Here is a 17,675-nt window from a genome sequence, read left to right as displayed (position 1 = left end):
TTAACCTTATCAGCCAGTGGATAAGTAGTCTTTATAAACCTTCTGAATTCATATCAGTGACTTTATTTAATGATAATTTTTAAATATACTGCATGATATTTTTAAATGTGTAACATTGAGAAATGAGAACTTGGTTGTGATATGATGAATTGGATTTTGTAATTAATTGAAGTGAGTTGAGAAATACTAATGAATGGTTTGATAGTATCATAAAGAAAGATAATCTCCAGTAGTATGCTCCAGGAGTCTGGCCTCAGCCTTGCTTACTCATAATTTTTGTTTATAGTTTAGATTAGATCATTGATTATATACTCTTCTACTGACAATTTCACAAAACTAGGTAAAAGCATAGGTGTTAAATGCTAGGAAATGAGAGTCAAAAAGATTATAATAGCTTGGAGAAAAAAATTTAATCAAGGTTATACATATGTGTAATTTAAATTGTCGGTTCTCCGTATACTCTTACTAAAAAAATTCAGTTCCTTATACCTTCTATCAAGTTTTCTGCTTCTCAGAGGCAGCTACTTTGAGCTCATTTCTTAATTTTGTTTGGTGTCCCCAGTCCAGAGACTCTTTATTATACCTTCTCTAAAGTATCCACACCTCTAATCTTCGGGATGATAAAGAGCCACTAAGCTGTTTGAAGTCAGGGAAGGAGTTTTTTTGGGTCTAACTTTCAACCCATCTCTCTGTTCTTTTATTAGCATACTTGAATATGTATCTCATGCTACCACCACTGCCCAAACTTTAGGAGGTTTTGTGAGCTAAATCTGCTTACTTCTCATTTTTTCTCATTTCTTTTTAAGTCTGCTTTGTCAGTTATTGCTAGTCATTTGCTTTCCAACTTCCAAAATGTTTACAGTCTGTTCATCCTTCTGAGTTTATGCCTTAAAAAAAAACAAAACCTTTACTGTCTTAGTGGGATTTTGAGAGGGAGCAGGAATAAATGCTTGAATAATCTGCCAACTAAACCTGAGTGCTAAATGTTAACAAGATGGTATATAATAAATATGTGTTTATATGTAATAAATGAATATGTATAATAAATAGTGTTATCAATACTATTAGGACCAAAGTCGTAAATATTGGCTGTAGAAAAGTACAGCTTTCTAGTTGCATATCATAAAAAGGTTTACCTTAATGAACTTCATATGAGCCAACAGTATATTGTAGGTAATAGAGAAGGGAAGGATGAAGAGAGGGGGAAAGACAGAAAAGAGAGAAGGTAGAGAAGAAAGGCAGCAAGGAGCAGTTTGAGGGGACATATTAATAGAAGTTTTAGATGTAAACAAGAGAAATGAATACAGCCAAACCCCTCACTGACCTCAGTATGAATCATTGGATCAGGGAGGATTAAAACTGGAAGTAGGGAGACCAGCTAGGACAAAGCTGTAGTTGTCCTGGTTGCAGGGTATTTAGCAGCTCACTTAACCCTCTCTGAGCCTTATCTTAAAGATCCCTCATCTTGCAGAGTTATGAGAATTACACAATATCTATAAAGTGTCCACCAGGGCCCAGCATAGAGTAGATAGATTATTCAACCATAGCTATGAAGATGATGATGACAACCATAAGATGGCTTTTTCTGGCTTCAGTAACTCAGCCCAGTGCCATCTCTGGGATGCTGTCCTAACATTTCTGGGCAAGTTAATTTCTTCTTGTTTGTACTTGTTATGCCTGTCTATAACTCCTGTTATGACACTTTGCACATTGCTTTAATTATGTGTTTACATGTCTATTGCCCAACTAAACTGGGAGATCTTTAGGGCAGGGATTCTGTGCCATTCTAGGCAGGCACTTATGACCACAGTGCTGCTATGCTATGTAGTAAACAGTGATTGTTGAATGAGTAATGTTTTGTACAACCTTAAGATTTTAATGATGCTGTGAAATCAGTTCCTCAAAAGTTAGCACTTTTTAAAAGAAAGCTTAATTTGTTACAGCTTCGGCAGTTATCCCGTGTGAACCATCCAAATATTGTAAAGCTATATGGAGCCTGTTTGAATCCAGTAAGTTTGTCACCTTTCATTGTCAACAATATAAGAAATTACATGACAGATGTGTAGTTTGCTGTTATTTGGGGGGAGGAGAGGACTGTACTTTATATAATTTGTTTCTAGCCAGTATTATTGAAGGAGTTGTCTTAGGTGTTCTTATCCAGTAACCTCATCTTATGAGGCTTACGCTATTCTGTGATGGCACCTACTCATTAGCACTGGAGAAAGCCCCAAAGATCTTGTGATTATGTTTTTACATATCTCTCTACTCTTAGACAGTGGGTGCCTAGACTGACAAGGTTTAAGATCATAGATACCTTTTTTTCCCCTGAGTACACTAGTGCCATTTACGTAGGCGCCAAGAGAATGTCTTTTAATGCATTTATAAAATCAGAGGTTGAACTAAGTTTTCTTTCAAGTCTTCTGAGATAGCTGTAGCTCTGTGGTTAATTATTCTGGCATGTTTCCTTTAGGTGTGCCTTGTGATGGAATATGCTGAAGGGGGCTCTTTATATAATGGTGAGTGTCATTAGACCTGTCTGTATCTAGTAGAATTGAAAAGCTTTTAACATAAACTAAGGTTAATATTTTTCACATTTACCTTCAGAAATCCCAAAGGAGATAATTTTAAAAAAGAAATCTGCTAAAGATTAAAAATAAGAAGATAAAACACTACAACATTAGTATGTAAAATTTAGAAATGAAAGTATATGTACCTTTTAAATTGATGGTCCTTTTTATAATATTAGAAGCATTTAAGTAAAGTAAAATTTGCTTTTAAATAGGTTTTAAAATATCTTCTCACTTTTCTTTTTGCCACTCTTAACTTTGAGCCTTCCTATTTTAGAACTCTTTAACCATACTTCCATTTCAGTCTGCTTTATTTTGCTTTCTTTACAAAAAATAAAACTGTGAAAACTCATTTTGCAAAACATTTTAATTATAACAATGAAAGAAAAATGTATTATTAACTAGTTACCTTTATAGAACAGAACTCTTTCACTCTAAGAAACACCAACCATATATGTAAATGTATCATCTCTTGTTGAACCATTTATATAAAGTAAGTTGTTGCTTTTTATTTTTTAAATTAACATTATTTTATATAAATTTTTACTTATATTTACTGCCTATGTTTTCATCATTCTTAATGGGTATGTATACTCCATTGTTTTATTTGGTTAAACTATTTGTAGTCATTAACTATTATAGAAAGCATAATTGTAAACATTTTGATTCACATTTTGTCTCCTTCTGTACTACTGATCTCTCATAACAGTGTGCATCACTTTGCTTATAATTTATATAATTGTGTGAGATACTTTTATTAATATAAAAAAGTATGGTAATATATATTAATTTGACTTCAGTGTATGTATAATTTAATGGAAGTGCTATAAAATGTTAGGTGCTTATGTGGTAGTTATCCATTTGAAATTATTAGATGTTTCTATCTTTTTATTTAGAAAATAATTAAAAACAGGACTGGTAGGAGCCTGTATGAAAAAGTACCCAGTCATGTGTTCTGATAGTGCTTGCATTCATTTTGTATCTTTTGTTATATGCAATAAAGTTCTTTTTAGTTTGTGCTTTTCTTTTGCAGTGCTGCATGGTGCTGAACCATTGCCATATTACACTGCTGCCCATGCCATGAGTTGGTGTTTACAGTGTTCCCAAGGAGTGGCTTACCTTCACAGCATGCAGCCCAAAGCTCTAATTCACAGGGACCTGAAACCACCAAAGTAAGTGTCTCTCTCTGCCTCTCTCTCTATCTCTCTTCCTCTCCCTCTCCCTCTCCTCACTCCCTAATTCAAGCTATAGGTCACACATGAGCTTCTCTTCTTTCTTCCCTTTTGGCTGGCTTAAGAGTGTTTATTTTTACTCAGCATCAGTTAATAATTTATCTAAGCTTGCATTTTAAAATACATTTTTATTGATTTCAGAGAGGAATGGAGAGGGAGAGAGATAGAAACATCAGTGATGAGAGAGAATCATTGACTGGCTGCCTCCTGCACTCCCCCTACTGGGGATCGAGCCTGCAACTCTGGTATGTGCTCTGACCAGTAATTAAACCATGACCCTCTGATTCATAGGTCAATACTTACCATTGAGCCACACTGGTCAGGCTAAGCTTGCATTTTAGAATGTTGTCTTTAGTGGCATTTTTATTTTAGTTGAATTTTATTTTAGTTGAATTTTATTTTTAATAACTCCTACCTTATATTAGCATACTTAGAATCTTTTAGCCTATCTTATTTGTGCCTTCAATATATATTGTTGCCTCCAGACAGTTTCATGGGACTAGAGACAAGTCTATCTTGGTCCCTTGTGTATCCCTAGCAGCTAGCACAATGTCCACATATAGTAGGAAAATTTACAGAGTGGTTATCATTTACCCTTTCATAGGAAGGCAAAAGGGCAATTCTGGTATCTGGGTAGAATTTGAAAATATTCTGGATTTCTCCATTTTGAGGATTCTGGGACTTTGAAAGAACTTCAAAATTCCCTAAGTAGCCCTGACCAGTGGTGTTCAGTGGTTGGAGCATCAGCTAAAACACGGAAGGGTTGTGGGTTTGATTTCCGGTCAAGAGCATGTACCTGGGTTGCAGGTTCCATCCCCAGCCCTTGTCAGGGAGTGTGCAGGTGGCAACCGATCGGTGTCTCTCTCTCACATCAATGTGTTTCTGCCCCCCCCCCCCCAAAAAAAAAAATCAATGCAAAAAATGCCTTTGGATGAGGATTAAAACAACAAAAAATCCCTAATACTTTAAAAGGCTAAAACTTTTTGTGACAGAGGGAGAGAGTCCTCACGTGTCCTTCCCTCTCCCCCCCATCTCTGACCACCATAAAAGGTTTTCCCTAGAAAATCAGTCTCAAATATTCCATTCTCTTAATACTGTTTCAAAGTAGCAAAGCGTCCCTTCTGAGTATAACATGTCACTGTCGTGTCTAACCTGATATAGGTTCAGACTCTTGGAATCACTATTCTCACTAGTGTACTGTATTTCTACGCAGAGGCTTAAAGTGATTTCTTTCTCCCCAGGTCCCTGGTCAAATAATATTTAATCCCCAGATTCATGACACTTTTATTTTTTTAATTTGACTTCTGAGGCTGTTGGCAGTTGTCTCAGCTACCTATTTTGGCTAAGTGAAGAAGAAATCACTTAGCCACTTAGCTTTTTTCTTTTTTTGCTGGTTATGAAAATCGAGTCCTCCATCCCCCCTGTATTGAGTTGAATAGCAAAGCAAAATCAGGGAAATGATAGCTCTTTTCCAGCAACAAATTGATGATTCAAAGGATACAGACACAAAGCATCAGGCACAAAGTATCCTTTTCCTGGAAGAGCCAGAAACATCAGCTGCAAATCCCTGAAGTATTCCTTTCCTTCTGTATTAGAGCATGTTTTGGCTTTGTAATAACTGCGTTATTAAACAACATACATGAAAATATCTCACAAAAGGAAGGAAGTCGTTTCAGTTTTCTAACATTTTATATTTCATAATTACACAGCTTACATGACTACCTTCAATCTCTATCTACCCATATACCAAAAATCCATAAATTTTAGGATTTTAATTTTATTTTGGCCCAGAGAAAACTATAGTCAGGAAAGATTATGGAGAAAGAGATGGAGACATCAAAATGTGGTTCTAGCAATTTTCCTAAGAGATCAATTAATTTTTACTGATATTCCTCTGAACTCTTAAGTTGTCATAGTGACCAGGTAACATTTCACAGAAGTTGAATGGTGACATTTTGCTTAACCCTTTCTATTTAATATACCACAGACGTCTCTTCTTGTAGAATCAAACATGAGTATTGCAACCTATGATTTTATTTTATTTTTTTTTAACAGTTTGCTGCTGGTCGCAGGGGGGACAGTTTTAAAAATCTGTGATTTTGGTACAGCCTGTGATATTCAGACACACATGACCAATAACAAGGGGAGTGCTGCCTGGATGGCACCTGAAGTCTTTGAAGGTAAAATGACAAGCATGATATGATTAGTAATCTGTCTTATTACCAATATGTTCATGATCTTGCCCATTGTTTTATTTTGATATGGTATGTAATTATAAAGTATATTCTCTAAAGTCTAAGGAGGTATTAAGTAAACATAGCCTTAGATCTTAAATCTCATAGCAAGATTTAAGTTGTCTAGCACCTTCTATGCAAGTTCAAGCATATGTGCAGTTGATCCTCATTCTCAGATTCCCTACTTGTAAAATTACCTGTGTGAAACCTTCAAATCAGTACTCATGGTGCTTTCATGGTTATTCACTGGCATGCATGGAGCAGGGAAAATTTTTGAGTTCCCCAAAACACATGATTCCTACTAAGGTCAAACAAAGCAGCACTTGCCTTTAGCTCTCATACTGTGACATTTTTTCATCTCTTTAGTGCCATGTTTTTGTTCTGGGGTGTGTGTGTGTGTGTGTGTGTGTGCGTCTGCTTTTTGTTAGTGATTTCACTGTTTTAAATGGCCTCCAAGAATAGTATTGAATCACTTTCTAGTGTTCTTAAGTATAAGAAGGTTATCATGTGTCTGGCAGAGATGTACTAGCTAATCTTCATTCAGGTGTGAGTTATAGTGCTGTTGGTGATGAGTTCAATATTAATGAATCAACAAGCATATTCAATAAAGTGTCTTAAACAGAAACATACATATTATGTGTTGGTCAGTTGACAAATCTGTTATGAAGAGGCTCACAGGAAACTACCCCTATATTTCCACTAGGAGAAAGTGATTCAGGGTTCACTAATTCAATGTTCACAGCAACTTTATTGAACATAAATACCAGGAATAATGGGAATTAACTGCTTTTGTATTGGTTTCCTAGGAATTAAAAATTGATCATCTAGCCGAAACCGGTTTGGCTCAGTGGATGGAGCATCGGCCTGCGGACTGAAGGGTCCCGGGTTCGATTCCGGTCAGGGGCATGTGCCTGGGTTGCGGGCACATCCCCAGTGGGAGATGTGCAGGAGGCAGCTGATCGGTGTTTCTCTCTCATCGATGTTTCTGACTCTCTATCTCTCTCCATTCCTCTCTGTAAAAAAATCAATAAAATATATTTAAAAAAAAAAATTGATCATCTAAATGAGCATGCCTTAGGAAGAATGCAAGTAATTGGGTAAAAATACAGTAGTAAGAGTAACAAGTAAAGGATAAGCTTATGTTTACTTTCTTTTACATCTCTATATTTTACTCAAGTTCTAAAAAAGTGATCCATAAATTTCATATTAGGTTTCTCTATAAAAACATCAAGTCGTTTAAATATGAAAAGTTTAACTAAAGATGTATGATTTGTATGTTAGGACACAAGAATGCCCATAAAATTCAAATACGTTCAGTAATCAGATTCTGATTAAGGTTTATTCTTTTATTTTTTATGAATTTGAAGGGGATTTTTTGTTTTGTTTTTAGCCACCCGCCTGAGAGAAAGAAATTTGCTATGCAAATGGTCATTTGAGTGGAACCATTTTGCCATAAAATTCAATTTGAAAGTTAGTGAACAAGCGAGTATGAAATTATACAAAGTTAAATAATGCCTCATAATAATAATGTTTTCAAGTTCAAATACAGAGTGCATATAATTAGCATTGTTTAAAAATCATGTATTTAATACACCTTTCTGTGAGTTAAAATAACAGCATTCCTGTAGTATGGAGACCAAAAATATTTGTTTATACAAAAAAAAGAGAAATAAAAGTTATTGTTAATTGTTTAGAGCAACAAAGCTCAGACTGTTAGGCCATGCAGATTTTTTTATTTCTGAAAGATGTCTTTAGCCCAAATTAGATTCTAACGTCATTGTAATGCTTACAATGCACTGCTAAATGCATGTGTAGTGCGTATGGTACGCTAAGTACATGAAGAGCTGCTATTACAATAATTGTTCATTCTTATAGTGGGTTGCTTGAGGTTTGGGTTTGCGGGGGGGGGGGGGGTGTTTATTGTAATGATTTATCCACCAACTTAAATTTTGCTGCAAAATCTGCCAACTGTAAATTTGTTATTCATAATATTCACTGTTTACAACTCATTTTTTTAGTTTTCAAATTAAGAATTCTATCTTACCATATATTGAAAAGAAAATCTTAACACTAAATTAGATATTTGTTCTGCTTCAATAGTAGCAAAGTGCTTTTCATCAAGAGAATGGGAGAAGAAAATTTAAGATTAAAAAATTATAGAAAGGAATGTACAAGTATTTCATTCTCTGCCCCAAATGAAAAGGTAGAACATAACTAACTTTCTAAAGTAGATTTTCTAGTTTATTATTAACACTTAATTCATTAAAAAGTGTATTTTTTGCAAAGATTTAAGGAACTTCAGAAAGAGTAATTTCTCAGCTCTGCATGTGGGCTCCTCTTGTTTGTACAGGATGTTCATTCTTAAAATTTATGAAAACAATTGTTTCTTTAAGTCATGAGGAAAAAAGTCTTGAAATTGTACCACATTTTTTTGTAGGTAGCAATTACAGTGAAAAATGTGACGTCTTCAGCTGGGGTATTATCCTTTGGGAAGTGATAACGCGTCGGAAACCCTTTGATGAAATTGGTGGCCCAGCTTTTCGTATCATGTGGGCTGTTCATAACGGTTTGTGAACCAACATTTTAAAAAATATATTTGTATATTCCCTGTATGGAAAATTGTTTCTCCTCCAAAGAAGACCATTTATCTTTAACATCTTTGGTACCAGAATACTTTTCTGCCATCAGTATCCCACCATCCCCACAACCCAAAATCAGGCAGGGCAGGGCTTAGAGTGGTCCTGGCCTTTGTACAAGGCTGAGGGGTTCTGCTGGCTGTGCTGATTTGAGCAAGGTTATCAGTAGTCAGCGGGAACCAACTAACTACTTAGGGCCGTGGTCGGCAAACAGCAGCTCGTGAGCCACATGCGGCTCTTTGGCCCCTTCAGTGTGGCTCTTCCACAAAATACCACGTGCAGGAGCGCACATACAGTGTGATTGAAACTTCGTGGCCCATGTGTAGAAGTTGGTATTTTGTGGAAGAGCCACACTGAAGGGGCCAAAGAGCCGCAGTTTGCTGAGCCACAGTTTGCGACCACTGATTAGGGGATAGAGAAGCATCGGCCTGGACTCTGTGGAGGAAATAAATTTAAAAATTAAGTTAATAAGTATATAAAATCTTTCACATCATTAAGATCATTGGGGCGCTATAGCTTTTTCTCCTGAGGAAGCACAAGGATCTCACTGGAGAGATTAAAGCAAAGAATAATAATAAGAGTTGTTACTTAAGCTATGCAGACAGGCAAAACATAAAGTGTTTTTTTCTTCATCCTTATGAGGTGAATACTATGATTGCCTCATTTTACAGTTTTACAGATTAGGAAACTGAGACCTAGAGAGGTTCAGTACCTTGCCCAAGGTCACATACAAGATTAATTGCTGGTGCCCCAGCCAGGTGGCTCGGTTGGTTGGAGCGTCATCCCATACCCAAAAGGTTGTGGATTTGATTCCTAGTCAGAGCACATGCCTAGGTTTTGGGTTTGGTCCCTGGTAGGGGCAAATACAGGAGGAAACGGATCGATGTTTCTCTCTCCCTCTCTCTTTTCCCCTTCAAATCAATAAACATATCCTTGGGTGAGGATTTAAAGAAAGATTATAACTGGTATTTCTGGGATTCAGTCTATAGTTTTCTGACTCCAATCCTCACATTTTTAAGTTATGTTGATTTATGGATTCAATGTCCTTACATCCCTTCTATTCATTTTATATTTCTAATTAGAATGTTTTTAACGACCCATGGTTTGAGAATTCACCTTCTTCATTAATCAAGTTACTTCACATTTGCTTTGGGGAAATAAACTCTTCATGAAGGAAAATTGCTTAACCTTCCTAACTTTTAACATCATTGTCTGTTATTTAATTTCTGTCACTTGATTATAATCATTCTGATTACTGGCATTTTAATACACTATTTCACAAGTGATGCACAGATATCTGCCTAACTATTTAGGTCATTTGTAGACCTATCAAACAGTACTATCATCTGAGTAATCTTAACACTTTACCAGTTTCCTGTACCACCTATCATTCTACTTCCTTTAATGTCATTGTAGAGAATACCAGAGCATTGACCAAGACTTTCCCCCTCTCCCCCTCTGTCAGTTGTCAGTAAATAATTGAATGTCAATGAAGTAAGGGATAAAAGAACTAATTTATTAATTGGCAAAATTACAAGGATTTCATTGTATTTGAGGCCTTCTTTAAGTTGGAGACTTTACTTACAATATTAAAGTTTGGCAATTACAAGAAATTGTCCGTTTTCAGCTTATGAAATGATTGATTCACAGCAGCCAAAAGGACTCCTTCCCACAAAAGAGTCATTTGGAGATAAGTTTTTAGGAATGGAAGTTGATTTTTCAAACACATTTGAAATTTTTGCAATGAATCTGAAAATATAGTTCAAGTAAGATTACCCCAAGCTACCATTTTATTTTTCTTAATAAGACACAAATTAAGCCATTATTATTTGTTAAAAGAATATTTGTAACAGGTGAAATATTATTCTCAGGCTTACTATTACCATATTGAATGTAAACTTTTTCATTTAACTTTTTGAAAAGTGTAGCTTATCCCCTTTATGAAAATACAGTGTTAACCTAAAAGACAAAAAAACAACAACCCTACTTTTATTACTCCAAAAAAAATCTTAAATTACAGGTCCATAAAATAAATATTGTTTTAGAAATACATATAAAAAGCTGACAACATTCTTTGGGTAAACTCTTTCCCCCTCCTTTAATTTTTATTCATAGGTACTCGACCACCACTGATCAAAAATTTACCTAAGCCCATTGAGAGCCTGATGACTCGCTGTTGGTCTAAAGATCCTTCTCTACGCCCTTCAATGGAAGAAATTGTGAAAATAATGACTCACTTGATGCGGGTATAATCCTTCTTTTGAGGGGCTTTGTGTTTAGGGGCATGTGATGTGTACTGAGTTTTAATGGAGTTTTAAAGTAAAAGAACATTATTTTTAATTTCTGCTTTATATTTTTATGTATTTTCCAAGTTACAAAGGACATTTATTACTCAATAATCAGAGGATGAAACACTATTATAAGGGGGAAAATTAGTTATTTATAATGAAAAGGGGCTAGACTACGTTTTGGGACTTGCTTTTTCCTCCTGCTTAACTTAGTGGGTAAATGTGTTTGTTTCTGGGCCTGTTGCCTCATTTGCAATTAGGTGGTCTCTAGGGCCTTTACAGGACCTAGGTATTTTATGACTTTTAACACTTGCTAAACTAACTTTTTTATTTTCTTTATCAAGCAGTCACTTATGCAGGGCAATAGAGAGATTGCATTCGTAGACACAAGTGATTTTTTACCTTTTGTTTTTTCATTGCATATTTTCTGCCTTTTATTTGCCATTAAAAAGTTAAATTCTCTTCTAGAATTTATAGAATTTTTAAATTTAGAACAACCTTTTTAAATGATTATCAGAATTTCCTACTCTATAAATCAGACACTTTGAGAATTATTTGAATAATTTTAGGACTCTGTTTTTGGGGCACTAACAAAATCTATCAAGCGGTACCTTGACTTTAAAAAGTTAACATTCTATAAAAGTACCTGAATTTCAAAACAATTTGCTCAGTAGAAGAATCTTCAAATATCCTTAAATATAGCTAAGTGATTTCCTAAATGGCCAAAGATTTAGTTTGTTCATTCTGTTGAAAATAATTTAGACAAATCAGCTTGAACTAATCTGATTAAAACTAACCATCATATAACCGAAGGACTTGTATGCATGCATATAAGCATAACCAATGGACATAAGACACTGGGGGGTAGGGGAGGCCAGGGGATTGTCAAGGGCGGGGGGAAAAAAGGGACACATATGTAATACCCTTTGTAATACTTTAAGCAATAAAAAAAAAAAAAAGACATAATGTAATACCTGGTACACAGTAGGTACTTTAAAAGAGCTTGTTGAATTCGAAATAAAGCTTCTAGCACAATGCCCAGCATATAGTAGGTATAATTCCCTTCCACACTGTTTCACAAGTTTATCTGGTCATGCCATCTCTAATCAATGACTAAACACAAACAAGTTTGATACTTTAATAAAAGGGGACATCACTTGGGAGATTTCCCAATGCTTTTCTCAGGCATGGAAATGATAACCCTGCAAGAGGACGCAGTCCTCCCTGGTAGAGACCTTTATTTCTGACATGTTTCTCAACCTCTTTGGTGACACACATTGGAGACAGTCATAAGCTCACTGACTCATTCCCAAGAGAAGACAAATCACACTCCCAAAGGGCATGATTTCTGATCTTGGCTGAACAAAAGCCGAGTAACACAGATCTAGATCTTTAAAAAAATAAAAAAAATAAAACTAACCATCATATTTGGGTAGCAGCTACATACATATATAGAATTCTAGGCCGTAAAGATATGTTCTTAAGAAAACAACTTAGTCTCTAGAGTCACATACCTTAAAACATTGGGTTATATAAATTGGTCAAATTGTAATTGTGCTTAATATACGTTTTGTTTAATTTGGGAAGAAAATTTTTTTCTCTTAAATTCTAATTTTTTGTGCACTAAATGTTTCTACTATTACATGTTCAGGTCATAGAGGGATATACATAACCTTTTCCTTTTGTTTAAAGTATTAGTTCTAACCATCATTCTATGGCACACCAATCTCAGTTATCAGACTAACAATCATTTCAACAATTTGGAAGTTTATATCACTACTTTGAGAACATAAATATGTTTCATATAACTATGAGGAATGATACTATTGAATGTCATATGATCCCTTAGAGGATATTTGCTGTTTTCTTCAAGATTCTGGTCTCTGCATTATTTAATACACTAGAGCTTTGGTTGGCAAACTGTGGCTCGCAAGCCACATGTGGCTCATGAGCCACAAAATACCACGTGTGGGCGCGTACATACAGTGCGATTGAAACTTCGTGGCCCATGCGCAGAAGTCAGTATTTTGTGGAAGAGCCACACTCAAGGGCCCAAGGAGCCGCATGTGGCTTGCAAGCCGCAGTTTGCCTACCACTGCACTAGAGGCCCGGTGCAGGAATTCCTGCACCAGCAGGGTCCCTCGGCCTGGCCTGTGGGATCAGGCCAAAACTGGCTCTCTGACATCCCCTGAGGGGTCCTGGATTGTGAGAGGGCGCAGGCCAAGCCAAGGGACCCCATCGGGGCCGGGGAGGGACACAGGAGGTTGGCCAGCTGGGGAGGGGCCATGGGAGGGCTCCAGGGCATGTCTGGCCCATCTCACTCAGTCCCAATCGGCCAGACCCCAGCAGCAAGCTAACCTACCCGTCGGAGCGTATTCCCCCTGGTGGTCAGTGCACGTCATAGCGAGCAGTTGAGCAGCCTTAGCATATCATTAGCACATTATGCTTTGATTGGTTGAATGGCCGACCGAACACTTAGCATATTAGGCTTTTATTATATGGCATGGCATTGATCACAATTAAAATTCAGAAAAGGAGCATGTTGTTTTCATCTTTATAAATATCAAAAAATTAGATATCTACAAATTCACTCTGTGCCTTAAGGAAAATAAAGCAGTATCTTTGCTGTGTTCAAGTCCCATGATAGCAAAATAATTAGGATGTACTTTTCAAGTTAACTGTATAGGATTTCGTTTGTATGAAAGGAATTTTAAGTTAGATTTGCTTTTTATCTGCAGTACTTTCCAGGAGCAGATGAGCCCCTGCAGTATCCCTGTCAGTACTCGGATGAGGGACAGAGCAACTCGGCCACCAGTACAGGTAAGCAGAGATCGGAAGAATAATCATCTAATTTTTTTTGTATCTTTCCCAAAAAATTATAATCTCCATTTGCAGTTTAATTTCTTCATTTCACAAGACTGACTACAGTTTGAGTTTCCAGGTGCACCATTCGTCATGAAGGTCCAAGATTAAAGAGTTATTAAAGTTGTGCTTCCAAATCTTGGAATTCTTGTATAGTTATATATAAAACTATTGCATATTATATTACTGTGAATGCTATTCTTTCTTTGAAAGAGAGTTTATATATAGATACTGCTAGATCAAATACTATTAGAAATTATTGTAAATATATGTAACAACATTGTTCTTCATTATGCTCACCTTATTTTTTTTGCTCTTTATAGAAGAGTTTACAGAGACTCTTCTACAATTTTAGATCAGAGTTCCTCAGTTTTCTAAATATAATTCATAGATTATGGTCATCAAAAAAGATAGTAGAGTCCTGGCTGGTGTGGCTCATTTGGTTGAGCATCGATCCATGTACCAGAGGTCACTGGTTGTATCCCAGGTTGCGGACTCAACCCCCAGTAGGTGACATGCAGAAAGCAGCAGATTAATGTTTCTCTCTCATCGATGTTTCTATCTTTCTCTCTCTCTCAAATAAATAAGAACTTTAAAAAAATGATAGTAGAAATAATACTCTTAGAAAAATTGTACTATATATATATTTGGGAATACATTATGACATTTTATTATTAATTAAAATTAAAAAGTGTGTGTGTATATACTCAAAATTTTATTTTTATTGGCAAATATTTTCACTGACCTATAGCTCCCGCCTCAAAAATAATTATATTTATTTTAAGCTGGTTACTGTTTGGCTAGTTATTTCCAAATTTCAGTTTTACTGAAAATATTTTAGTTGTGCTAAACTTTAAAGTGAACGCTAAAATTCTGTTTTGTATTGTTTTTTGCTTCTGCTTTCAAACCCTCTCCCTGTTATTATACTTGACCCTTAACCCTTTGATCTTTTCACTGACCCTCAGTCCTCCTAGGTTCTTCCTTTTTTCCTCCATTTAATTCCAAGCAGTTTTTATAATTCCATTGGGAATAATTCTCAGCCTTCTAGCCCTTTACTCAAGCTTCCTTGGCTAAACCACAGGCCTGGTTAAATCTGACTCTCAGCTTACTCCACATATCAGTGCAGCTGAATGTGGCTGGAGATGACACACATTTATTTACTATCCTCAAATCTCTATTTAATGCTGCTGGACAGTTGTACTTTATTTTAGTCCATCTCGCCTCTCCTAGATGATTTAATTTTATATTTTAGCCTCTCTCCTCAAACTTTAAACTCTCCTCACTCTCAGCTGACCTTGTTTACTATTTCTCTGAAAAAAAATGGAGTAATCAGTAGATGGTTTCCACAAGCTCCTTCACTATATCTGCCTATCTACTCTGCATTTTCTTCTATTACTGTGGCTGAACTGCCCCTGCCTCTAGCCAAAGGCAAGCCTGTGAACTCGTGTATTAAATCCCATTCAGCAATCCTTCCCCCTATCTCTGGCATCATCAGTTTTAGCCTTTTTACTGGTATCATTCCCAGAGCATATACAGTCTATATTTGATTTTCCAGCTTCTCTTCCCATTTCTCTTGTGTCCTCGCCTCTTCAGGCTTTTATTATACCAATACTTCAGAATTGCTCTTCTCACGTTGTCACCAGTTATCTCCAGATTATTATATCTAAATAATTTTCAGTTCTCATCTTTTTTGACAATCAGTAGCATTTGATACAGTTCATTACACTCCTTCTTACAGGACTTTCTTCAGTTGGTCTCCAGGATCCCATACTAGCCTAGATTGTCTTATATCTCTGGCCACTATTCTGATGGTTTCCTATGCTGATTATTTCTTATCTTCCCAGGCTATATATGTTAGAGTGCCCAGGGCTCAGTAATTTGGACTCTTTGCTTATCTGTCTACACTTATTTCCTTGGTAATCTCGTTTAATATCATAGCTTTATGTACTATCTATTTGCCGATGTTTTGCTCCATCCCAGACCTGAACTCTACACTCATCCAACTACTTGCATGATATCTAATAGGAATTCAAACTTACCATTTTCTAAACTAAGCTCCTGGCACTCCTTTCAAACTCACTCCTACCTTGATCTTCCCCATCTTGATTAATAGGCACTTCATTCTACTAGTTCAGGCTAACAACTTTAAAGCATCTTTGACTATGAGAAGACTATTTAGGTATTTTGGTTCCCTTTTTGTGCTATTCTTAAATTTCACTTAAAAATTTTGGGGGAGGCTATCTCCATTAGCTTGGAAAGTCTATTTATGTCTTGCTAGTTTAGAAAAGAATTTACATTACATATTGATGAAGCATTTGTATTTATTATTCATAAATGTTTCTGCTTTCCTAGGCTCATTCATGGACATTGCTTCTACAAATACCAGTAATAAAAGTGACACTAATATGGAGCAAGTTCCTTCCACAAATGATACTATTAAACGCTTAGAATCAAAATTATTGAAAAATCAGGCAAAGCAACAGGTTTGTTTTGTTATTAAAGTGAAATCATATGGTAACCTTAGTAGTTATAATGTTATACCAACTGAAATGATTTGCCATCTTCCATTATACAAATTCTGAATCTTTTTTCTGAAACAGATAAGCTTAAGAGTAGAGACATATGAGAATCTCCTATTGCCAAATTGTTTTCCCTTCTGATGATTGCTGCTTTTGCCAACTGTGCAGTTCTCTCCCTATGGTGATTCCTAACTTTAATGGTTAATGTTTAAAAATGTCAAATGGCTATTTCTTGGCTGTACTATCCAGTTAAAGTTGTCCTAAATCTATCATTTCATGTTGTTCAGATATATTTTTGCTATTTAAGGTGTGATTTTATTCATCTTGCCTGAGGCATTTAGGTTAACTAATAATTGGGGCATTTAACTCCAGTGACCACCCTTCTCTGAAGGCCAGTATTACACCTTGATCTCCCTTAACCCTGTAGCTCCCTTTCCCTGAAAACTTCCCTTTTCTTTCAGAAACAGAACTCATAAGAATCCCAGTTGGTATTTTTCCTCCTTCTAGGCTGTCTAGGATTTTAAATCCAGAGTTTCAGTAATTCACATTGACCTGTAATTTTAACAGAGTGAATCTGGCCGTTTAAGCTTGGGAGCTTCCCGTGGGAACAGCGTAGAGAGCTTGCCCCCAACCTCCGAGGGCAAGAGGATGAGTGCTGACATGTCTGAAATAGAAGCCAGGATTGCTGCAACTACAGGTAAAGAGGAAATAAAAGTGTGAAGAGGAATGAAAATGATAGTTTCAGTTGTTTCAGTTATCAGGGATTTTTGTGTCTTAAAAATTCTTGAAGCAGGAAGTAGGCTTAAAAGTTACTTTCTAACTTTTAGCAATAATTTACACATTTCTCTCAAATTGCAATAAGGAAGATGATAGGACTTATGAAATTATTTGGACCATACACTATATGTTTCTATTTACAGATTTTATCAGATGTTATTCTTTCTGTGTAAACATGAGCAGAAAATAAATCTAAATGAGAAATTGAAATTTTACCAAAATCATGTTTTGCAAGTTTTTGAATATTTTAATTTTTTTAAGAGAGAGAGAGAGAGAAACATTGATGTGAGAGAAATACATTGGTTGTCTCCCACACGCACCCGACAGGAGATCGAACCCGCAACCCAGGTAAGTTTCCTTACTGGGAATCTATCCAGCGACCTTCTGGTGCATGGGAGAATACGCCAACTAACTGAGTCACAACAGCCAGGGCTGGAAGATTATGAGTGATTTTACTAGAATGTTGTGCTAAACTCAAAGAATAGCAAATATCTTGTTTTGAAATTAGCAAAAAAATGTATTCCAGATTCATATATGATTTGACCTTACTATCTGCTCCT

At 35.9% G+C, this 17,675-nt stretch overlaps 1 protein-coding gene across 3 annotated transcripts in view; it reads left to right on the top strand.

Annotated features, from left to right (window-relative positions):
• MAP3K7 (mitogen-activated protein kinase kinase kinase 7) overlaps window positions 1-17,675 on the top strand; it is a 63,452-nt gene that overhangs the window by 16,509 nt on the left and 29,268 nt on the right. For 2 of the 3 annotated variants that reach the window (XM_081095093.1, XM_081095092.1), the window contains exons 3-11: window positions 1,944-2,009; window positions 2,471-2,516; window positions 3,601-3,739; window positions 5,855-5,979; window positions 8,471-8,599; window positions 10,785-10,915; window positions 13,696-13,777; window positions 16,172-16,302; window positions 16,906-17,035. In XM_081095093.1, the coding sequence (XP_080951219.1) occupies window positions 1,944-2,009; window positions 2,471-2,516; window positions 3,601-3,739; window positions 5,855-5,979; window positions 8,471-8,599; window positions 10,785-10,915; window positions 13,696-13,777; window positions 16,172-16,302; window positions 16,906-17,035 (979 nt within the window). The remainder of the gene's footprint in view (window positions 1-1,943; window positions 2,010-2,470; window positions 2,517-3,600; window positions 3,740-5,854; window positions 5,980-8,470; window positions 8,600-10,784; window positions 10,916-13,695; window positions 13,778-16,171; window positions 16,303-16,905; window positions 17,036-17,675) is intronic. The other variant, XM_081095094.1, reaches the window with a different exon arrangement.

Source organism: Myotis nattereri, assembly GCF_964212035.1.
Source record: "Myotis nattereri genome assembly, chromosome: 6".
NCBI classification, from domain to species: Eukaryota; Metazoa; Chordata; class Mammalia; order Chiroptera; family Vespertilionidae; genus Myotis; species Myotis nattereri.
Note: the sequence above shows the minus strand (reverse complement) of the source record. Positions and strands in the feature narration are given on the sequence as shown.